General features: G+C 50.3%; 4 protein-coding genes across 4 annotated transcripts; 1 reads left to right on the top strand and 3 right to left on the bottom strand.

Moving 5' to 3' along the window:
- Positions 1–1,770: 1,770 nt before the first annotated feature.
- On the bottom strand, positions 1,771–6,302 carry ETH_00031485 (elongator complex protein 3, putative; the record flags this gene model as incomplete). The annotated part of the gene is made up of 10 exons (XM_013378296.1): positions 1,771–2,474; positions 2,878–2,988; positions 3,234–3,513; positions 3,644–3,743; positions 4,026–4,198; positions 4,433–4,579; positions 4,716–4,895; positions 5,033–5,099; positions 5,231–5,317; positions 5,425–6,302. 10 exons carry the CDS (start codon positions 6,300–6,302, stop codon positions 1,771–1,773), a joined length of 2,727 nt encoding a protein of 908 aa, XP_013233750.1.
- A 2,737-nt stretch (positions 6,303–9,039) lies between these two features.
- ETH_00031480 (uncharacterized protein) lies at positions 9,040–12,842 on the bottom strand (the record flags this gene model as incomplete). Its single annotated transcript, XM_013378295.1, has 5 exons — positions 9,040–9,261; positions 9,472–9,648; positions 9,834–10,134; positions 10,247–10,736; positions 10,931–12,842. The coding sequence occupies 5 exons, from the start codon at positions 12,840–12,842 to the stop codon at positions 9,040–9,042; spliced, it is 3,102 nt and encodes a 1,033-aa protein (XP_013233749.1).
- Positions 12,843–16,875: 4,033 nt separating this feature from the next.
- On the top strand, positions 16,876–19,589 carry ETH_00031475 (Lysine--tRNA ligase; the record flags this gene model as incomplete). The annotated part of the gene is made up of 8 exons (XM_013378294.1): positions 16,876–16,937; positions 17,069–17,261; positions 17,443–17,530; positions 17,665–17,826; positions 17,927–18,116; positions 18,276–18,613; positions 18,775–19,244; positions 19,374–19,589. The coding sequence occupies 8 exons, from the start codon at positions 16,876–16,878 to the stop codon at positions 19,587–19,589; spliced, it is 1,719 nt and encodes a 572-aa protein (XP_013233748.1).
- Positions 19,590–21,064: 1,475 nt separating this feature from the next.
- ETH_00031470 (uncharacterized protein) lies at positions 21,065–23,062 on the bottom strand (the record flags this gene model as incomplete). The annotated part of the gene is made up of 2 exons (XM_013378293.1): positions 21,065–21,754; positions 22,034–23,062. 2 exons carry the CDS (start codon positions 23,060–23,062, stop codon positions 21,065–21,067), a joined length of 1,719 nt encoding a protein of 572 aa, XP_013233747.1.
- Between the last annotated feature and the right edge of the window lie 870 nt (positions 23,063–23,932).

Here is a 23,932-nt window from a genome sequence, read left to right as displayed (position 1 = left end):
CGGAGGATCCGTGCCGATACAGTCGATGCAGAATGCAGACAAATAGGCGTTCCTGGAGCAGCGCATTATATCATTTAGCCCAAACCAAACCATGAAGGCGTTCACCTGAGCCTAACTTCCCGTATCACTAGCACTATGCACACTCATTAGCTGCAAAGGTCTATGCAAATTAAGCAGATTAGTGGTATTTTTATGGTGGACTGACTGTTGCTTGTGCAACAGCTCGTCAGCCTTTTATAGAGCTATGTGGGCCGGACATTTTTATTCGTGTGGTCTTCACTAGTAAAATTTTGCTTATTGTCAGATTGGCACTTGCGGCACGGAATGAAGTCCTGTACGTATATTCGACGATTATCATGCATTACTGGCAGCTGCTACCCGTAGCACTAGCTGTAAGTTATGATGTCTCTCGAGGTAATCGACGTAGCGAATACAGCTGTCCAGGTCCAAAGACCTGGCACCTAAACGAATGTCGGCGCTGTTTCTCACGCACAAAGTTGAGAGTCACCCAGCAGCAATGCATGCCTTCGCATGTGTCAGTGAAGTTTCGGGTGACCTCTTGGTTTGCAAACCAGTTATCCGATAGCGCGTAATGGGGTCAAGTCTTTGCGCGATCCCTGACTCACTCTCCTCCCTGAGCGAGCTAGGTCATACTATGGACCACTTCCACAGCCACAAGCTGTCACCATTCGTTTCTTTCTATACGGGTTAGGGAAGGCTCCGTTATGCGAAGTAGCGGCAGTACTGCTCTGGACCGAACAAATTGCCCGACGATACAAGCGATATCTCTTGCAAATGCAGTGCAAAGTACTTCTTGCATCTGGCATCTGAGTTGAAAGGGGCGCTACTGCTAGTAAGCCGCGACCTAGCTCCGCTAGTACTGAGCGCTTCCTTCTTGACTGGAATGTGAAATAGAATCATCTGCCTTCCGATACTGCCGACAGTAAAACTGCCTGAAGCAATACAGACAGCTTGTTGCTGATAGCGTGGCTCATCCCAGTGCTCACCACCCGTTGAGGCCTTACGGCAAATGAGCACTTGAAACAGGAACCCGGCAAATAGCGTAAAGCCTTACTCTCCACGCCTGGAGCTTATCCCTCTACCTCAAATTCACAACGTACAGAAAACTCCGTTGAATGCCGATCCCCACTCAGTAATTAGGAAGTTTGTGTGCGAGAACGAAAGCAAGGTGTGAATTGAAGTGCCGCTTCAAGCCACGCCGTGGTACATTCACTTACCGACGAGCCCACAAACTCATGGCGATGCCTTTCGGTGCCGCCTTTCACTTAAAACTGTGCAAAGTTGTTAGTGAAAAGGTCTGTGGCAAGACGTAGGGCAGCTCCTTTCCTCATCAAAAATGTAAGACGGTGCTTTGGCAGGAGTTGCGACTTGCCTTCTTACTGATCTCACTCTGCAAGCAGAGGCGTGGCGCCCACAGTGTCATGATATCTATTGTTTCCCATCAGCAATATATCATCGAAGTTTCCAGGTGCCGTTCACAGGCTTTGCCTCGTTCAAAGTCGTGCTCTGCATTGAAAAATGACGCCTGTGACACTGTCCTTCCCACGTGCCAGCCCATCAGCACATGCGCCTTAAGTCGTATACGGAATTTACATAACTCATTCACATAACTCAGGCGTTTGTTGCGTTTACGTGTGTGGTGCTCACGCCTTATTGGTGCACATGCGTGTACAGAGCGGTAAACTAAACGGAAGTCAAGAAAGACGAAAAAACAGATCTTTCGCAGTCGACGGCCAACTGAAAACTCCACTAATGTCTTCTAGCCACGAACCATAGAAGCCCTGCAGCCACCGCTCCCGTGACTGTGGCGACGAAAAAAAGGCGTGTCTTGATCGCTACAGTTGCTTCTTGCCTAATGGATAATAAAGCGGCCGAGAATGGAGACAATGGAGATGAAGAATTGCTCCTTGTACTGGGTTTCGCTGCCTGCTGCAATGCGGCAAAGATGTCGCAGTGTTCCGCAAATGTGTCTCTGTCAGCGAACACGGCAGGCGTTTCGATGGAACCAGACTGTACTGGCTCGCTGTTCTGTAGACTTTGCAACAACAAAGTAACATCAATAACCTCAACGGTCGTCGTGTACTCTGTCTGAAACGCTGTTGCTCTCTCTTTCGTTTCCTGGTAGGTCGTTGCAACGGCCGTCGAAGACACCTCTGGCTGCACTGCCGGTTTCCTGCTAGCTCGAAACTTCTTACGCTCCATTTGCCTACCCTTAACCTTTCGTATTGCTTCCCTAGGTGGTAACGGAAGCAGCAATGTTGCAGCAGCTTGCTGCATGTCCTGCCATTCAATCAAGAGCTGCTTGGGCCGATCCGCAAGCAAGTCCTCCCGGCCTGCATGGAGACCCGAAACTGTCAAGTCTTTGATCATGTATGTATCGTCCACCTGATAGCCGCTCATGCGGTAGTACTCCCGCGAGCCGATACCCGCTATCACAGCCATGCGGTGGTACCCTGAATCGTAGCAGCAAATATCTTCTTACGCTGGAATATTATCGTGGTTGCTGTAAGGCCACAGAAACGTCCACCCACAAAATAAATCACTTTTCCCGTGTCTCTCACTACTGCCTATATCCCGTAAAGAGCCTACTTTATCTTCAGTGATAAAAGCTAACCAGCCATAGTTAAGTGCTGCGCCCACGTCGTGTGTCAGGCGCCTCACTATTCATTAGTGGGGGTCAACAATCTTCCTCTGTGATTTAGCAGCCAAGTAAAAATGTAGCTTTAAGTATGAGCGCATTCTCGCATCGTCAAAATGTTACTTGTACGTGGATTAGCATGCAGAACGCCGACGCATGCTGTAAACCTCCCATTTCTTCTAAGCATAACGCGTAAGATGGACAGGGATTATTTTTACCGTTGGCCAAGGCCAAAATTTCTGCTGCTTGTATCAAGCGCCTGCCAAATCCAGCGTGCTGCGGTCTTAAGTCACCGCTGCTCTTCGCTTCTCCGTGCGGAACTAAACACCCTGCACACAAATACGAGAGATAGGCGTTCGTAAACTTGCATGAAGTGGCAAGACTAGGGGTGACTCAAGGGCAGGCTGCATTACACAAATCAAACGTCGAGCGCGGAGCGGCCAAACAGTATACAGGTTCTCAAGGGGAAGCTACAGCACGCAAAGACACTGGAGTACACTACCAGACGGCAGCAAAACTGAAAAGCACCATGAATTTCACAGAAACGGGGGGGAACAGTTGAAGAAGGGCTCACCATACACGTGCAACTCTCGCAGCAGTGCTGCGCCATTCAATACGCTGAAGGGACAGTCTCTTGAGCTTCGCCGCGCACGAAGTCTTAGCCGGAGAAATCCAAATATTGTTTTCCTATCGGGTGTCTCAAAAGACACGAAATACTCCACGCCTCCATTTGTTTCGTAGCGGCGAATGCACAGCTCCGCGATGCTGCAGGCAGTCATGAAAATGCAAACGCGCGTGAGGCCTCCGCAAGAGCATGTATGAATGCCAAGAGTGGGCTCGTCTAACAGGTACAGCTGAGGTACCAAACGCCACAGGAGAGCGAAGTGCAACCTTTCATAGTAACGCCTCGATCAGGCCTATCCGTGCGCTGTAACTCCCTATCCTATTGATGTTAATGAAGACAATAAAGATGAGATCACTGACTGGGCCGTACCCCAAATCGAACTGAGCGTCCTTGACTTCGCGGCAGCGAATGCATCTGCAACGCAAGTGGCGGTGTTGGAGCTCTCTAGAAAGCTCTTGTCTGAAGCACATACGGTTGGCGACAAATAACTTCTCGCAAGCCGCAACCTACGCGACTGCTTATTACGCGCCACTCAACATGACAGCACAGAATATCTACAGACAAGCGCGCCTAAGCACAACAGACCACACGCGCGTATCCCCTCAAAACAAAGTTTCCAAACTCACTTAGAGCACAAACTGTGTCCATATGTCGAAATATATGCCACCAATTACTTTGTATGCATCTGCGTTAAGCCATAAGCCCACGGGGAATAACAATACACTGGACGTCCCAGCCTACCGGAGATTTGTGATGCTGTTTCCTCCAATGATAGATTGGTTTGGAATGTCTCGCACCACTCTATTTAGTCGAATCCATGGATGTACTGCTGCCTTGACAGAACAAATAAGGGATAATAAGGTGTCCCCGTCTGTATCTGCATATGGAACAAACTTCCCCTCCTTATACCATTGCTGCACCCAGTGCACAATCAGAACAGCAACAGCAATTCGCTGTAGTGGCTATATTATCTATTAATTGTCTTACAACCCTAGTCACACAGTTATGTGAAGGCAATCCACTGTGCGCGAAATCGCTCCTGCTGCGCCTTGTTCAACGCTTCGCTGAACTGCCTGACAGAAAACCAATGAGGATATGCCGCCTTGCCGCCTTCAACGGGAAAATGTGTGCTGACACAACAATTTTACCTCTATCGTTGAAAAGGGCGTCACTTCACACGGGTATATTTTCCACTGGTCTGCTTGGAGATCGGGGGAGCAGAGTGCATAGTGAAACATTTGGCGGTCTAAATCTGGGTTACTCGACGGCAGATCTGGCATAAGATGAACGTCCACCTGTAATTGGTGCAAGCCCGCCACCGCAGGCCTCAAGTAATAATTCAGTAATCACTTTCATACAGTGGCTTATTCGTGTCTGCTTGTGGACTCTGTGCGAAGGCGTGGTTCTATGGGCGGGCCGTGGAACAAGCACCTTGAATCCCGCATCCTTGAGCATTCGGATAGCCTTTATTGCGTCCCGGCGCGTGCAGCCTCTGTTGATGTACTGCAGCACATTATCATCCACGTGCTGCACGCCAATCTGGACACGAGTACATCCAAAACGTCGTAGCCGGCGCAACTCGTAGCGTGTAATAAAGTCTGGTCGAGTTTCCTGCACACTCAAGCTGTCAGTCAATCAGTGACAATGGAAGCTGTTTTTTCACGGCATAACAGTGGAATCAAGAACTCCCTGAAGCTGCGCCTCATGACCTTAGGAGCACTGCTGGACCTCTGTGGGCGGCAGCGCACCAAAGTTAGTCCTACAATACGGCAGTCTGCCGTCTCATTTAGGCTCTGCTCCTCTTCTAAGGAGAGGCTGCATCCACCAAAAAAGCACAGCAGCCACGCACCTTACAACGCCGCACAATTCATTCCTTCTCAACTGCAAGTTGGCTGACACAGGCGTGAATCGTGCATGGTGCAAAAGAACGGGACAAAACGGCTTACGGTTGCCGAACTGGCTCTGGTGCTCCGAAAACATTGGCAGCGTAGTACACGTCGCGGATGAACTCTTCCTGGTAGTCTTGGGGATATCTAGGGTTGCGGCAAAAATACATTGCATGGCACATGTTCATGCATTTAAGTACGCAGGCCCTTTGTTACGCAAATTAAGCCTAGTTGCGACAGCGATGAGGCCTCACCCGCTCCACGTGCCTCCAAGAACAAGAACTTCAATTTTGTCAACAACATGGCCATTCCGTCTTAGCGTCTCTGCTCTGTCTTTAAACTGTTTCAGGGGACTCCACCCGTTTTGGTTTGCTCGCAGTACTGCCGGTTCAGTTGATAGATACGATCGCGGTTGCCCCGGCTCATTTGGACAGTAGTGGCAGTCTTGTGGGCAGGAAAAACGCCCTGGTGCCGTCAGTACCGTAATCACAATAACGCCGCTGTTTGTACGCACGGCTTTTCTTCGCATCAAGCTCTCTAGCATCGGATCGCGCAGACGGTTTGCAGGGCTCCCAATTTCCTTTTCTTCCTGGCTGCATAAACCCAGAGACGCGTCCCCTTGGGATTGTTCGCAATTGGCCTCTTCAGCAATGAAACGATTGTACGCAGTCACCAGCTGCGATTTAGCTGGCGCAACCTTGTACTTTTTTCTAAGGGACTGCATAGCAGCATCGAACTCTCCGCTTGTTTTGGGCTTCATCTTAAGCAAATCCGCGAGAAGGGCGCTCGCAGTCTCGTCCTGCATTTCATTCTTCGCGCCTGGGTCATATGTTTCCCATTCTTGCATGCACTTTCTGAATGACTCCAGGTGCTTCCTCCTGTGGGGATCCTCCAGATCTTCCTTTACGAGTCTTTTCACATCACCACAACGGGCTTCGAAACCTGGACACGTGGCAGGGAACCACGAATGCAAGGTCTCTTCCTCTACAGCATCATTTTTATTTGCTAAGTTAACGGGCTCGGAAGGAGCCGTTTGAGGCTTCAGATTTTGATTAGTTGGCATTGCTTCATGCGCCGAGGGTGCGCTGGAGGTGATCATTGCCGCTAGGACGGCGTTTACTCCTTCCTCCATTCGTCTAAGGCAAAATGCCTTCAGGGCGTTGATGCGACGCAGTTATGTCGGGAATATCGGCTGCTGATTGGTGATCAAGTATCCACACGCCTTCCTTATGCTCCCCAGGAAAACTCAATAGGGAGCTCCGGGCAGGGAGGAGAGCCCGTTACAAACGATCAGGCATTGGAATATGCGTCATCTAGACAGACTCCTACTTGGATGAGATATCTGAGGGCTACAAATGCTACAGGCCGACTTACAATGGCTCCACTAGAACACAGAGAATAGGAAACGAAGAGACACTGCTGAAGCTACGTAATGAATGACCCGTCATTCTCTCCGCGATTAGGAAAATAAAAAGTATGCTCAGTTTATTCATGACGTATTGAGTGTAAATAAAGCGACGGCCACTCTTCCGGGCTTTCGCGTACTAGGGCTTCCGCGTACTAGCGCTCCACTGGCAGGCTTGTGGGGTCAGACTATGTCGTGCATACAGACTGGTGACGGGGCGTCATATTCTGCGCTGATAATGATAATGTTTATGTTACATCAGTTCGCCTTCAGGCGATAATACAAAACCGTCTGGCAGTGCTACTGCCTCTCCATGGAGTTCTTGCTCCTGTTTGCCAACTCGACTTTCACTGTGTCTACGCCGATCCTCAACAGGGAGGGCCCACTGATCACTCTACACCCTGCTTCAGCAATGTCGTTGTCTAGGCATTTTTCCAATGTCAAGGGCATGTTGCTTTTAACGCTGGGAGTGAAGCTTCCGGAGACCCTCCGCACTGCTCGCAAGAGCGCAACAGACGACAGCTCCCGCCCACTCCATCGCTTGATAAGGGCAAGGCGCATGCTAGAAGCACTGCAACTAGTTGTTTTGACTATATTTCGCGCGGCCCTCTGAAGGCTCATGCGATTTCAACTAAGTGGAGGACAAAATCCGGGCAAAGTTAATCCCCCAGACACAACTAATACACAACGAAACTATTGCCGCAAGCACCCGTCTGGGCTACCGCGCCTATGACTTAGAGACAAAGTGAAAGTACAAATGTACGCAGCGCCAGCGGATGTCCACAGTAAATATGCTCTCCGTCTGTGCGTATACATACAGTGTAGCAATAGTGCGAGGCAAAAGAACAAAGCGCAAAGCGGCGTTCTACTCGTGTGCAATCAGCATTTAGGAGCTGGAAAGCCGACTGTCACCTCAATCACTCGGGCTCACAAGCACACAAACGTTCGCAGTCTTACGCACCGAAAAACAGCGCTACACGCAGCGCGTCCTTGTCCCTAAATGCGCCGTTGCTAACCCCAGATGAATCAGAAGAAGTCAACCCATCCCTGATTTCACTGGCTTTTACGCGTCAAATGCGGAAAGTACCGCGGCAACTGATCCTAAAAACAGAACGACCACGAGGTTGTTCAGTGGAACTTAAGTTTACTGGCCGGGCTGTCCCTGTGTTCTGAGCCGGAACTGCATTGTCTTTCTGCACTGTTGATTCTGCTGTAAAAGAGGCAGTAGGCCTCTGCAGAAAGAACTTCCCCTTCAGGTACGGGGAGAACCAATCCATCATCGAAGCGAAACCACTGCAGGGCAAAGAAACTCAGAAAGCCAAGGGGATGACGACACACGGGTTGCCGATATATGCCGACCCAAGCGAAAAGCGCCCGCGAGCATACGGCAGGTGCGGCTGCCTACAAAAACGGGTAAACTTACCTCTGTGCCGTCTTCTTTGTCTCCTTCGGAGATTACTGATCTCAACTGTCTAAACGGCGATTCATGCGCAACCCCTCGTGGAGGTGACCCTGAAGCATGAGCTAGGGTCGGGCAGTTAGGATGCCTCAAAGAGGGGCAGGCGAAGCTTGTGAAGCTCCTCAGAAGGCCAATGCGCTTGAGAAGTTCAGACGGCGAACACGCCGAGCTCCTGGGGGTCTCAGGTCGTCCGGAAGCTGCCCCAGCAGTTGATGAAAGACCGACAGGGAGCATGAATCTCTTTCGTCGGACATACGCCACGTAGTGGCCCGACTGACAACTGCTGCCGTTGTGTTCAATCACCGCAATCAAACGGAAGGTGGCAGATCCCCTGCATGACACAACAAAGTGTATCTTTAAAGTCTCAATTCCTCGTTAGCGTAGGGTGGTCCCAGAAAAGAACGCAGTGAAACAACACGCACTGATTAAAATCAGGTATGCGTAGGAAACCAACTCAGCAGATAGACTTGCAAGGGAAGGAGGATATAAGAATTCTAATTTGCGCGTTAATTCTGTTTGCAATGTGCGCCGAACCCCTTCGTTTTCATGACAAGTTCATCGAGCGGGAATTCCACGCGAGTCCGCCTCTTTTGACCGGAGGCAGAAAACCGCTTTATCTGCAACAATAAAACTCTGGGTGGATGCGTGTATCTGATGGTCCTATGTGCCTTGCAAGCAGCGGTGTGACAACTGCTACAGCTGAAGTCGAGCTCCTCAGCGCCAAAGAAGTCTTCCAATAAATCATTCAGGGACACTCGCTGGGCAATCAAGGGGAGAGGCAAAGACAAATCCCACGCTGGCTCGAATATGAACAAAGAGCGCTTGCACCACGCACACTGAATTTCGCTGCAAAGCTGTAGACACGCAGCAGAAACGCGCAGACAGCCCCACCAATAAACTGTGATTCGCCACACGTCATTTAATGAAATACATTTCAAAATACGTACATCGGACCAACCACTACATGCGTCTATGTTCTGAAAACTGTCTAGCCTTAATGTAAACTCAAACAAAAGAAACGTGAGCCTTAGACCCGCAAATTCTTGCCTGTCCAGCAAAAAAGTCCGCCATGGGGGACTCTTGCTCTTTAAGGTACTCCCTCCACTTTTTCTCAGCAAGTTCTGCGTTCTTCATACCGTCTTTGACTGCTTCTCCTGCCTCTCCACTCTCTCCCGCCTCACCCGTAAAGCTGGGCGAACACAAAGAGCTGGGCCTGCTGCAGGGTTCCTGCAGGCGTTTGCAGAAAGACGCTCCACTGGCCACTTTCTCGGAGCTCATATCGCCTGACTTCGTTTCATACCCCATCAGGTTCCTCGGAAGAACTTGCGAGATTCTTTCATTTGCTAGCGCTGCGACACTTGTATTAGACGATCTAGCACAAGCAGACGATGGGGACAATGATGCAGGAGCCCGCTGCTGCAGCCCCTGCTGACAAACCTGTTGCGCCTGCCTATCCCCTGAATTCTCCAAATACTGTTTCTGCTTGCCGTCAGCAACGGTAGGCGGAGTGCGGACAGGACCCGAGGCCACCGGAACCGAAGGCTCTAGAGCATCGCCATGAGGCCCCGCCTGTAGCTGCAACAGTTGTTCTGCTGCTGCTGCTTCTTCTCTCTGCTGCAGCAGACAAAAGAGAAACAGCTAACAATGCTTCATGCGGTAAGAGTACGCCCAGTACGCTGTTTCACGGGTGACTCGTTTTGCAAGATACCTCAAGTGGGCACGCTCACAGGTGCACCTGCCAGGCTTCCAGTCCATGATACCATCATACCAACAACAGCAGCAATAGCGCAAGAACCCACCAATCTGCAACTTCTGAGTATTTCGTGAATTAAATCGATGAGGCCCCTGAGGAACTCATGGCAGTCCTGTTGCTGCTGCATGTTGCAGTCATTAAGAAGGAGACCTGCAAGAGGAGCCACGAGAGCTTTCCTGAATCTTTCCGGCCGAATGGTGCCGGGCTGCACAGAGACCGCTTGCTGGAGCTGCTGGTGCTGCTCCGGTTTGCAAGTGGCAGCAGAATTTGATTCTCTCGGTCTCTGAGCGGCCAACCCTTCGGTGGGTTGATCTGCGCTCTCTAGAGGCCGAATGCTGGGACAGCACCTGGACATACACACCCACCGTGTAAACAACTTACCATTAGTTTCCCAAAATTGTAGGCGGACACCGACTTAACGACATAGTCAACAGAAAGGGGACATCACTCTCAGCTCACGTCAGCCTGCATAGCAAAGTGAAGAATTCTCGGAGAAGGAATCGTCGTTGGTTCTCGTCAAGAGATCCGAGACACTCTGGCTGATGCTTGCTCCTTCTTTGTCGCTTGAGGCGCAGCTGCTGCAGTAGATGCTGGTAATGTGGCTGCTGCCTCTGCAGCGACTCCCATTGCTGCAAAGTCTGTGACCGTCCATGGTGTTGCTCAAGTTGTTGAAGCTGCTGAGTTTGAGCTTCTTCACTGTGTGGTGACGCAGTTGTGCTACTACAGGCCGCAGCTGCCGCAGCAATAACCGCACCGTCGTCTTCTCCGAGAAGCTTGTCACACTCCCTGGAACTTTTCCAGTGGGTTCCACTAAAGCCTGGCTCTGGTGGCAAGCCAGCTTGAAGCGACGCTACGAAGCAAGGAATGCCAGCAAGTGCTTGGAGAGCCGCGTTAAGAAAACACGTGTTCTTGAGGTTGGCAAGACCGCGAGGGAAAAGCGACCCATCATCTGTACAAACAGATGGCCAAAACAAGAACAGCACCACAAAAAACGTAAACCCTATACATCTATCAACCCAGAAACCCGATAGCTGAAAAAACGCTGAAGAGAGGGTGAGCCTAAAAGTCTGAAAGCAAGTTGATGTATATGCCAATCATGTCTGAGCCTCCCTCTACAAAATTTCACCGTGGCGCTGATTGTACCTGGCGGCACTTCCTGCTGTTTTCTCCATGCTTTGTACTGAGAAGGGGTAAGGGGAGGGGAGTTTTCCCTTTGAATTTCCATTCTGCGCTGTGCCGCCTCCCCAAAACAGCCCATAGAGAAGGCCATACGTTGCAACCTGCTAGGAGTTCTTCGCGATCCTCCCCATTCCATGCCACTGCTGCTGCTGCTAAGGGCAGCGCCTCTATCCTTCTTCTCGTCTGCTGGCTGCAGCAGGCAGCATGACTCCCACTCGACGTCGTCTTGCTCCTCCTGCTTCTGCTGCTGTTGGTTTTCCTGTTTGTCATCCTTCCTGTTTTGCATCTGAGTTTGTTGTGGTGTTTCCGATTGGTTACTTCTTTTGCTGCTTTTGCGGCTTAACCACGCTGTGCGCTCCTTCCCGTGGGATCTATGTTTCATAAGCAAACCCAAGGCAAGCCGTCGGACAAAGTCCCGGGGCTTCTGCGGCTGCTGCACGTGCGTTTCTTGCTGTGGTTGGTTCTTTCCCTGTTTCTGCACAGTTTCGCACTGCCCGTCCGGATGTTGCTGCAGCATACACCGCAGCTCATTTTGTCTTTGCGTTCCGTTGTGTTCCTTCTGTTGAAAAGTGCCGTGCAAGTCCAGCCCAGTGCCCGCAGGGAGAGGCATCTCGTCTGCAATCACGGTGCTTAGGGCAGTTTTCTCCTGTGGGCAATTAGCGGTAGCGAAGAGCTCCGCAGATGCTTCCTCCAGAAACGGCACACTTCCACCCTTCCTCTGATTCTCCGCGTTTCTATCAATGAACCGGCTGTCAGTGTCTCTGTGGCTTATCAAGCAATGCCCGCACGCACTGTTGGGGCCTCGATCAGCGAGTGGCTCGGCGTCTATTCCTACGGCATCTCTCGTGAATATTCGGTTTGCTCCTGCATTCACTGCGCTTGCTGCTGATGCTGCTTCTGTTCTTGTTGTTGCTCCTTCCGGAGATTGTCGCCGTACACAGACACCAGAAGGGCTCACAGACTTGTTGCCTCCAGACTTAACACTACCCAAAAACGTGCACGGAACATCCGGGATATAGGGAAACTTCGAGACCTGCTGAGGTTTACCGTTCCTGCTCGTAATGCTGTTGCTTCTGCTGCTGCTGTGGCTGCTGCTTTCATCTGAAACGTCGCAATTCTCAATGGCGTCGTTCGTCCTCGTGCTGCTCCCATTGGTTTTCTGTGGAGCGACCACTGAAGGTACTTCGTCGCCTCCATTTGCTGCTGTTGTACGGTCCGGGGTGGTTGCTTCAATAGCTGCAACAGTTTCAGCCGGAGTAGCACTATTTGCAGCAGCAGCGCTAAGAGGTCCTATGGGACTCTGACTTTTCTTTGCTCCTCCTCTGAGCTGCTGCAACATTTCAACAGACGGTACCCTCGCAAGCCTAAGAGGCCAGCAGTCCTCGCTGTCGCTATCTCCGAGAGGCAATACCGGGGAAACCAACAGCATTTCCTGTAGTTTGCACTGCTGCTGCGCGTGTCGTTTGTCCTCTTCGGAAGCTCGAGGGACCCTCGGGTCCCCCAACCGCCTGTGCGGAGGGGAATCGCACTGAGGACCCCCTGCTTCAGACGCTCTAATTCCTGATTCTGCGTGCTCCGGCGTCCCTCCCGAAGCTGTAGCAGCACCACTGGCTGTGTTGGCAGCTGCAGGAGCAGGCGGCGACGGAGGCGGTGTTGAAGCAGCTCTGTAGGGGGTTTCCCACGCTGAGTGCCACGGTCTTCTCTCGCAGCCGTCGTGAGAAGCCTCAAAACGCGGCACAGGAGATTCTCCACTACGTACGGAAGCTGAAGTGCTCGTGAGAGCGCTGAGCTCCTCTTGCCCACGGCCCCCCAGAGACTCTACTTGGGTCCTAGTCGAGGACCCACTGTCCTGAAAAGTCATGAGTCCTTCCTGCATACTAGGGGGATAGTACCAAAAGACGCATCGCTCACTCCAGCCCAGCCAAGTCGGCTGGCGGAGGAGCCACTGCTGCTACTGTTGCTGGTGCCGCTTTCCCGTCGCCACCGCTTCTCGCGTGGTACCTGCTCGTCTGTCCTCTGTAGGCAAGAGCAGGTTTGAAAACTCACTTAGACCGCGAAGTGATATTCTCAACATGGGTGCGTCTTGAAAAGCAGTGCAGTACCCCATGCTTGTCCGCTCTAGCAAGACCTGTGTGAGAAGCCCACGGAGACGAATGCGTGTGGATGATTGAGCTCATCCTGCGGCTCTGCTCTTGCCTTCCCTGCTGTTGTCGCTGCCCTCACTGCTTCGCATGCAGCTTACGGCGGCGCTGCTCCTGTCACTTCTACTTGTGTTGCTCGTGCTGCTGCGGGTGCCCGCATCACAAAGGTGGCGTCAGGCCTGTTGCGGTGCAGCGTTTTTGCCGCTCTCAGGTGTCGTTGACGCTGCAGCCGTCCGCCTTGCAGGCCTGTAGTATATTGGATTACTACGTTCGGTTCTGTCTTCAGCGTTAAGTGAGTGTACGAAGAGGGCACAGCAGATCTCAGTGGGGAACTCTCTGAGAGGGGAGACCAGCTCAACAACGGGGGCTCCGCCAAGCTCACGCTCGGGCTCAAAATCAACTGCAACGAGACAACTAGAAAAGCGCATCAAGGAGAACACCAACAGCTGTCGATACGCGATACCCTCTCCGTCTCCACCGCGCTATCTCACACTCAGACGAGCAGGAAAAAAATGTTGGAAAGTCCTGTCATTGAATGAGATGCGACGACGTTACTGAGCACGGTGTCAAAGAAAGGATATTTATTCCACCATCCTTCAACTATATTGCATGAAGAGAATCGCCGAAAGGCTATGACGTTCTTTGGACGGCAAAGAACCCCGCCCAAGATCAGGGCTGGGCAACAGAGACATCGCCTCGCTGCAGCAATGCAGCCTTCCAGCGTCAATACGTTGCCAACCAATTGGTTTTCACGGCTGAACTCCGTAATTCTAGGGAAATAACTTCGGTCAATTTAAAAACAGTGCTTCATAAGAAAGTAAACTAAAGCAGGGGAGGCCGCTACAAACCACCACACGGGCAACAACTGGCTAAGCCCCTCGGTTGCGCCGTTTGTATTGCGAGGTGACTGACCCTTTTCCCACCCTTCTTTTTCAAAAGAGTTCCGTCAAAAGTGCTTCGTGCATGTGTGTTTTCAGAAAACCCGTCCTGGCAGGGGATTTAAAAGGTAATCGCTGGATTTCTTCACGGCAGCGGTTCGTTTCGTGTTGAGAGCCGCATGAGCAGAGTAGTTTGAGTACAAGAGTAGTCTACCTTCCGAAGGTTTCAATTTGTTTCTAGGGACTTCTGAGCTTACAGGCAGCCAAGAGTGGCCCCCAAAACAAGTCATGGCCTCTTCCACAATTAGGCGTTCGCGTAAGGCTGGACTTGAGATTTCATCTCATAACATCATGTAAATAACCTGGAAATCACGTGATGCCTAGCCCTAGAACAGCAGGTCTACCGGGTATAGGCATCACGGAGGACTGAAACAGGCAGCATTTCATAGACTTATATTGTCAGTAAGAGCTTGACTCTTCCCGGGCCCTCAATAGGTCTGCGCCCATAGACAGCAAAGCAGATCAATACAAGGAAAGGGAAACTGTGGCATTGATCTGCGTATTAAGGCCCCGCAGAGCGCTGTGCACCACTAGATGCAGCAGACCTGGGTGAAGTGGAAAATGAAAAGGCATTTGGGCAGTGAACCAGCTTAGGCGAGCGCCAAAGTTGCCGTAGTAGGACACAACAAAGGGGATTAGTTCCCTCTTAAAAGGCAGTGTAGTGAGGTGAGCCAAGTTTTCTTCCCCTCCCCGGAGCAGCACAGGGGTTGAGGAGTGTCTTGAAGGCAACGCCCGCAGCATTTATGCTGCGTTTGGTATATGTGTCTTCAAATCTGGATGCACGGCTGGTACGATTCGCTGTAAGTTCCAAGACGCGCTGCTGGCACAATGAGGAAGCTCCTTAGCCTTAGGCAGCATTCTGTTGCATGGGCCACTGCCCCGTGAGCGAGTATCGTTGAGGCATTGCCTAGCAGCTGGCGCCCAGCTTGGAACCTTTGGTATTATTCTTATTCCATATACAGCTCCCCATGCTCTACAAGGCCTAGAGAGTAGCGCCAACACGCCTCTTGTCCTTGCTTACTTGGGGCATTCATCTACTATTTCTGTATTCACTCTGGTGGATACTGGGCACCTTCTTTGGAAAATACATGAAATATGCGTCGTCTAATGATGGCTCTCACGATATTTGCTTTATATTTGACATCGAAATGCCCAATAACAAGCGAATATAACAGTGATAAAAATGGAGACCACTTGGAGAACGTCACGAGTTAGCCTCGGTCTGTGCTGTATCAGTGTCTTTGGGCGTTTCTGCCAGTGATCAATCATCTTTATGCATCGCCGATTTTTGCTCAGTGCGCTAACTGCGATGGATCGACAATATTTAAGGGCCCATTTCGGCTGCAAACATCGTTACAAATAAAAGCTTGTAATCTGCGAACACCAATAGCGGCCCGGTAGAGGACTGCAGGAGAAAACCAGAATTTTAAGTGTCAATCCTCTCCAAAAACATATTATTTACCTCCAGTATATAATGGGTGCAAGCACTGCTCATACCCAGATTAGTACGCAAGAGAGGAACACAGTTTCGGTCGTTACCCTCATCTAGATCGATCGCCTCCACCAGTTCATAACAGGGACACCAAGCACAGTTGCTTTCAGGTAGCTCTCTCTCGATGTTGGACCATGTAACAGACTTACTTTAAACGGGGAAACCGTTGGAGGTCTCTTCTGTGGAGTACCATTTTCTCCCCTTGTCCTAACCGTGCAATTGGGGCGATGCCAATGGGCTCCTGGCCCCTTACAAGCCAAGAGATCAGCCAAAATCTTCTCTTGTCACTGTAATGCACTGTAAAGTCGCTAAAGTCGTATTGAATAGGTTTCCCTAGCTAGATTCCCGGATAGTCTTCAACAGAAGCTTGCCACCAAAGTCTTTATGAGCCACAACTAGTTAGTTTCCAACAAATTAGCCATGGCAGGGCCAAAAATTAGACTTCAAGATTTATGTTGGCGTTCGTGGAACGACAGTTGACTCCTACCGATTCCTTCATTCTCCAGCAAGGTCCTAGTCCTTCCTGCATAGTTGACTGGCCCAATCTATTGACGAACAAGTGAATTTATCCGAGGAAACGGAAAGCAGGGCTTCAAGAAGAAAATTTCACGTTGCAAATCAACAGGTTTTGGACTTCATGCATGAGCCGCACGCTGTTTGATTCCAGAAGAAGTAATTGCATACGTTGCACTGGTTCCAATGCAGGATCCTTGCAGGAGTCTCGGCAAACGTTTACAATATTTTTTCACGAGTGTAGGCACTTCAAAGTCGTATATCTTTATGAACGAACAGCTCCGATCCCTGTAGGCGCGCCTCAGTAAAGTTCAGGCAACTCCCTACCATTGAAGCTCCTCATAGTCTCTCGAATATCATTGTTGTGGTTCTGAGCACTAAGATATGAGATTCACAATAATTTAAAGTGATGGCAAGTAGCCAGTGTGCTGAATTCGTCGTCACCGGCTTATCGAGTTTATACCCGCGGCCCCACATGGCTTCTAATATCCTCGTGACGCAGCAGGGTCGTGTCACAGTAACCCTCATTCATTGCTTTAAATGAAATTTGTCGTCCTTGGAGGAGTCTAGATGCTCTCGAATGCTCATCAGGGTGGACGTGTACTAACTCGTTCACCCCTCGCCGCTGCAATATTGAGCTCCATTCCACATAATCGGACGCACTTCCCGTACAGCAAAATAAAAATAATCCTGCAAGAACGTGCTGTTTTCTGTTTCTCTGCCCGCGCCAGGACTTCAAATTGCTTTTGCTGGAACCCCAACCCAACTTTTTCGGCACGCCACCCCGCAACCCTGTCCAGTTTGGTCAGTTCGTCTGCTAGCCAAATGAGCTCGTTACCTTCCAACGGAGCTCCTGCAGAAGGAGATGAAAAAAAACTTTCAGCAAAGTAAGGCTTGCAGTGCGTTCTTCCCAGCCTTGACCGCTGGCCTTGCAAAGTCAAGTCGTGGAGGCCTGCCTCAAGGCAGAGCGGGGTAAATTAGAGACATTTTTCGCCGTGCATAATGCTTTGCTCTGCAGTGAAAGAAGGCGTCTCCGGAAGGCGCAACAGATCGAGGAAAAGAAACAGCAAAAAGGAGCTACGGAAGCAGGAGAAGGCGGTGCGGAGACAAAGGCACATGAGGAAGCCGACCCACGTGTCTTCTACGAAAACCGCTGCAAATTTGTCGAGTCTCTCCGTAGAGAAAATGCGGCCTATCCGCATAAGTTCAATGTGAGCTTGACCACACATTCCGTGATTGGGAGGGTGTAGGAGGACTATCTCAGAGGGAGTGAAGAGGGCATCTGCGAATATTTTTCTCGATACGTCTGGAAAGCGTAGGCAATTTTGCGTAATTGTGTATCTGCCGAGGAATGCTAGGTGGTGGTATGTTTCGCTAGTGGGTTTGTTTCAGGTCACCATGACTCTAGGAGAGTTTCAAGAAAAGTATGGTGGCTTGGCCGATGGAGCTCATCTGCCGGAGGAGGAGGTTTGCGTCGCAGGTTCGACTTTTGAAAGCCACTCCTGTGCCACTTTGTGATGCCACATAAGTCATAGGAGGCAGACAAGGCAATTACGCAATTGTTTTCACAATGAATGCACAGTGAAGACCCGTGCTCATGTGGGATTCCGACAGGCCGGTTGACTCGAGTGGCGGCGAGTGGACAGAAGTTGCGCTTTTACGACGTACGGGGTGACGGCCATAAGGTGCAAGTAATGGCGAACATTGCTGACCATGACCCGTCCACCGGGGACTTTGTGGAGATACATAATGCCTTTCGGAGAGGAGATATCGTTGGTGAGGACATGTAGCGTGTCAGCGTAGCTTTGAGCCATCTTTATCTACAAGGAGGTTCGTTGATCTGCGCAATTCTCAAAGGTATTATCCCGATTTTCAGGCATTCGTGGGTATCCGGGAAAATCCAGACGTGGCGAGTTGTCAATTTTCCCCCATGAAATGAAGCTGCTTACGCCATGTTTGCACATGCTGCCTGAGCGAAACAGCTTGAAAGACTTGGACACGCGCTACCGCCATCGATTCGTAGATCTGATCGTGAACGATGAACCCCACCGCATCTTTGTGATCCGGTACCCCAACAGCACTTCTATTGTTGTTTACTACGCTTGTAGGGGCTGGGCGGCACTGGGGGTTTGTTTAGATTATCGGGTTTGTTTAGATTATCAACTCCACTGTTTTCCCGTCGGTTACGTCTGCACGATTGCTTTGTCTATTTGTTGTGACCTCAGATCTAAGATAACACGCTTTATTCGCGACTTCTTGGAGCGCCGTGGCTTCATTGAAGTCGAAACTCCCATGATGCATCCCGTCTTCGGTGGTGCAAACGCGAAGCCGTTTGTGACGCACCACAACGATCTGAACACGGACCTTTACATGCGCGTTGCCCCTGAGCTCTACCTGAAGATGCTTACTGTAGGAGGGATGGACAAAGTGTTTGAAATTGGAAAAAATTTTCGAAACGAAGGCATCGATATGACGCACAATCCGGAGTTCACAGCATGTGAATTTTACTGGGCGTATGCGGACTACAATGACACGATGAAGCTCACTGAGGACATGATTTCAGGTATCGCCATTATTCTTATGGACAGCCTTCGCACCCATTCCCTACCTTTTGGTTAGCAAGACGTGCTTTTAAACTCCTATCAAATTCAGGAATTAAGTGGGACTTCCCCGCTTAGTGATTCCTTGCATTTTCTACGAATCTTTTCTTCGTGTACATTTCAGAAATGGTAATGTCTATACATGGCAGCTACAAGATTCCATTTCATCCGGAGGGCCCAAACGGTCCCGTTGTGGAGCTGGATTTCACGCCGCCGTACCGTCGCCTTTCGCTTGTTGAAGAAATAGAGAAGCAGGCGAAGGTCACTTTGCCAAGGCCACTGGATGGACCTGAATGCCTAGCGTGTCTGAAGGATTTGATGGAAAAGCACAATATTCCGCCACCGAACCCAGTGACCCCGGCGAAGGCTTTGGATGCAGTATGCTCGCATTTTGTTGAGAGCCAGTGCACCTTCAGGCCCACCTTCATCGTCGACCATCCACAGGTTATGTCGCCGTTGGCGAAGTGGCACCGATCGAAGCCTGAGCTGACAGAGAGGTTTGAGCTTTTTCTAATGGGAAAGGAGCTGTGCAATGCGTACACAGAGCTGAATGACCCAAAGAAGCAACGTGAATGCTTCATGGAGCAAGTCAAGGTGCGCCCTTAAGAAGTTTGTGCTTCTTGAATCATGCTGTTAGAGCTTATATAGGCAACATGTGCCCTTCTGGAACAGTCTGCCTCTTGGATATGACCGCAAGTGCGGTCTGTGGATGGTTGTGAGCAGGCGAAGGAGGCGGGAGACGACGAAGCGTGTCCCATCGATGAGAACTTCCTGATGGCTTTGGAGTACGGCTTGCCACCAACATCTGGGTGGGGTGTGGGCATTGACAGACTCACTATGTTCCTCTCTGACCAAATCACAATTAAAGAGGTCATTCTCTTCCCATCCATGCGGCCCAAAACAAAGGAGGAGGTGAAGGAAGAAAAAAGGGCTGCGTAAATTCAGCGAAGACTTCTCTCTAGCACAAGCGCCTCGGCCTCGATTGCAGATTTGTTCAAAGTTCAGGGGCGCTGTCTTTGAAATAGATTTCCTCGTCAACATACTCAAGTTTCGCGTGACGAAATATGTCCTTTGTTGCTAGGGCGTGTTGATCAGTAGTTGTGCCAGCTTGTTCCGATGTGCATTTGATAAGACTGTATTGGAACAGATTCTAAACGGCCTCGCAGAAGGCTTGCGCTGCAGTTGCTCTGTTTAAGCTCAGAGTGGACAGTTTGGCGTGCAAACTGCCTCTGAGGAAACAGTTCACTCTGAGCTTGAACAAAGCAACTACTGACCGTAATAGTTTCGTGTTGAGGTCAGTAAAGGTGACAGGGACAGCGCTGAGTAAATGATCGTTTGCCGTGCAAGTGTTCGACCGGAAGAAGTCGCACTGAGCTTAGCAGCGGCACACGTAGCGCCTGTGTATTGTTCTAAACAGCACCTACGGAAGCAAAACACTCAAGTGACAAGAGGCCTCTAGGACTGGAGAACTAGCTCTCAGTGTGGCGATGCAGCACGGTAGCACGATAGAATGAGACCAGTAATGAATAGCGCGGCTACTGATTAAAGCCCATGGTCTCCTAAATACTTTTCCTAGGGAGATACAAAAGCATTATTACAATATGTTCTTGATAAGACGCCTGCAGAGTCTGGGGATCTAAGGACTCTTATGCTGAAACAACTTCTGAAACGAAGTACCTGAGTTCGCATTGCTTCTTGCATGGGAAGAAAACATATATTCAGGGACCACGAAAATTTGGTTTGCTCGGCGTACCCGTACTTGATGACGTGCCTTTTCAGAGGGAAAACGATCAAATTTACCTCTTGCTGCAGACATAACTCTTTACGACAATGCCTTTTCGGCGCACGCCACTGCAATACTGCATCTCTGATGATAAAATGTAGACAACGAATCACGCCTCAATGCGGCGTTAGGCTCACACGATACTTTTGATCGTTCCTGCACTGCTGCGCGGAGAGATGTTCGCAGGGTGCAGCAAGAACATTATCAGGCTACACGATCTACCGCTCAGTCATAACCACTAAGCGCCGCCTTCAGAATCACTGTTCAAGGTGAAGGCGTCAGCAAAGTTCACACAATCGATCCTGCATTTTAATCCTCATTGAATATAACTGACGCTACCCCCACGTGTACTTGTAGGTTGTGAATTTCCAAGAAACGCAATTAGGTCCCCATCGAGGATGCACTGATTTGCACAAACACAGGCACATTGACTCAGTCAGCGCTTCCCCTCCATTACCTCGTCTAAAGTTTCAGGATCATGCGTCTTAATTCGTGAAATTCATAGCGTCCTGCCATCGTATAAAAACTGGGAGCAACCAGAAGAAGCGATGAAATTCGCGGCGATAACCAAATGAGCATTTGCCTCAACTTTTGAAGCAAATCACCCTCTCAGCGCAGCGCCTTTGTAGAGTCAAGACGTGCTTCCATAAAGTTTGTCGTCTTGTCTCCAGGGCTCCCACAGGGGGCTTTTAAACTCGTCCATCATGCAGGGAGCCCGGAACATCACCCGCTTCAGCTTTACTACTACCTCTGGTTCTGGTCGGTTTCCCTCTCTGTACAATTGCAAAGCATCAACGAGGTCCCTCACGAACGGATGTTTCTCAGCGTTTCTCGGCTGGTTCTTGTCACATGAGGTACCTGCCATCAGTCCCATAAGTTTATCCCACCAAACCTCCTTTCTCATTGGAGGGCCTACGACTTCGCAGAGAGCCCACAAGGCATCTGCCGCGAGAACACGACGACACAAATGCTCCCTCGCGCGATACAGGGGTTTCTTTCTCAGGTCTGTTGTCAAGTACTTGAAAGCATAGGCTACAAGCTGTTCGCCGTGATGCACGAGATACCTCACATCCACTTCATCCACCTTAGACTTCAGCAAAATCTCGCGAATGGGTAGAAGCTTTGCTGCGGCTCCTGCTGATGGTTCTGCCACAAAGAAAACAAAATGTTCATCAAATCTGTCCATGTCCGAGCCTTCTGGTTGAGTTGCTGCGGGCGTTGGGAGCCGGTAATACGGATGATTCTTATCACCTGGGTACGGAAGCACTTTTTGAGGCTTGCGCAATATTTGGAGCAGACTGGAGCTGCCTTCTGAAGGGGCCTAAAACGAAAAAGAAATGCAGTCCGTGCAGCATAGCACCACATTAAAAAGTCTCATTGAGAAGTCACCAAAAAATACATTTCCAGGCACAAGAAAGCGCGAAAATGATGGCATAGAACCAGCCACTGAGCTTCGCCAACCCAGAAAGGGAAGAAACGCCTCGGCAGTGCCGTGCACAAATGCCCTTTATTCTCGGAAATAGCAGCTCGAAACTACTAATGAAACGTGGAAGCGTTGAACGGCAAAGCAGCCAGTGAGCAGAGACTACATCGCGCTTACTTCCTTGGGATCCACAGCTTGTGCGACCTCCGCAGCACGGGCTTCCAGATCGGAACTGTCCCCAGAGGGGGATGATTCCGCTGCCAACGTGAATTCATATGGTGCTTCACAAGGGGCAGAGCTTTCCTTGGTAGTCTCTATGGTTTCACGTGTTGTTTTGTCCTGAAGGGAGCCTTCCTCTTCAGATTTCTCTGATTCAGATGGCGTTTGAGAATGAGCAGAATGCTCTGAGCTTCCCTTCGCACCGGAAGTGCTTGGAACTTCCTTTTGCTGTTGAATCGAAGGCGAAGGTGAGGAGATATTGTCACTGCTGCTAGCGTCAGCAGACGATTCACCGACGGGTGGCCCCGAAGGAGTGTCTTTTGCAGGTGCTAGGGCCACGTCTATTTCGCCCTCCACCAAACCAATCAACTGGCGTAGAACTGTCTCATCCGAAAATAATTCTTTCGCAACATTAGAAAGCGTGTCTGGTGCCTCCACAGTCACTAAATAGCTGAGGTTTTCCTTAGATTTTGCAGAAGCCACGTATGCTTGTACTGATTTCTGCACGGCCTTGTCCATTTCTTCATCTAACAGAGGGCTTAATGGCTCTAGGCAAGCAAGGTCGGGGTGACAGCCTTCAGACTGGGTCAGCGGCGAGGAACTGAGGGCCGAAGACGGACTTTCCTGATCCGGAGACAATTTTTCTTGTGTTTCGTATTCCGTTGGCTTAAGCCACCAGTCATCGACCGGAGGCACAGCCGGAGGCTCCTCGGGGTCAACTTCAGAAGAAGAAGAGTCACCGGACTTTCGCCTTTTGCGAGGTGGACCTTCAGAAGTCTGTTCTCCTGGCATTTCTAGAGAGAATGGTGACGCCTCGAGGAGGTGTGTTGGCATTAGACCCTCTGCAACGTCGAGCATGCCGCAAGTTTCTTGTCGGAAATGGCTACTCGTGCTCTCCTGTTCTTCTCCTTCTTCGCGTCCGGCTAGCCTGCGAAGGAATTCTCGCGCATTGAAGTGGTTCTTCTTTTTCAGCCTACAGAAGTACATTGCCAACGTTAGACCTAGAATCGTCCCAATGGTTACTAGCGTCAGAAATGCCGCACGGGGACGACTGCATCGAATGGTCCGCGGTGTAGTTTTGCCAATTTTTAAAACGGAATCATTCAGTTCAAATAGCGACGGAGACGCTGGGGAAGGTGTTTGCAACTGCGGCTCCCCAGCAGGCTGCATAGCGAGCCCTGGGCCAACACTTGACATTGACGGTGTCCAAAACACAAGACAAACTCGGATTTGCAGTAGCTGCCAACGTTAAGAAATCGGGCATTCGGCTATGCCGGCGTAAGACTGTGCATACTCTTCAAAAGGAGTGAAGGCATCGACCCGCAGACTCTTGCATGCTGGATGCGTCCGTCAGGTAAGGAACAAAAATATTTGGTAGGAGCTAGAACAGCAAACGCCTGGAGATTCAATGTATAACGTTCGCTTTGGAGGCTATTGGATTCTCCGTGCATATACACCGCTCGTCTCAGCGGATCGGCCAAGGTCTCTTGCTCAGCATCGACTGCCGCCACCTCAGGGCCCCAGCCCTCGGCAGCGCACCATCTTACGACGAAAATAGGGCATCTTGAAATGCAGCATATCAATCTCTAAACACTTTCGGGCCCTTTTCTAATACCGACGTTGCTGGACAGTTCACTGCTTATTTCCTAGGCAAGCAGACAAGAAGCACACCGTAAGGTAACATCTATCCGTAAGAACCTATACTTGTGTAGTGCGAGTGTCCTTAGCGAAGGACCCCTCTTACCAGGGCACTAATATTCTATCATGGTTACATCCATGTGAAATACATTTATGTAAAAATGTAAAGCAATGCGATTGCTGATAGCGTAACGCTAGATAACCCTTGCGACACTAAAT

The sequence above is a fragment of the Eimeria tenella genome, genomic scaffold, assembly GCF_000499545.2.
Source record: "Eimeria tenella Houghton genomic scaffold, Eth_scaff8, whole genome shotgun sequence".
Taxonomy (NCBI): Eukaryota; Apicomplexa; class Conoidasida; order Eucoccidiorida; family Eimeriidae; genus Eimeria; species Eimeria tenella.
This window is presented reverse-complemented; position numbering and strand designations above follow the sequence as displayed.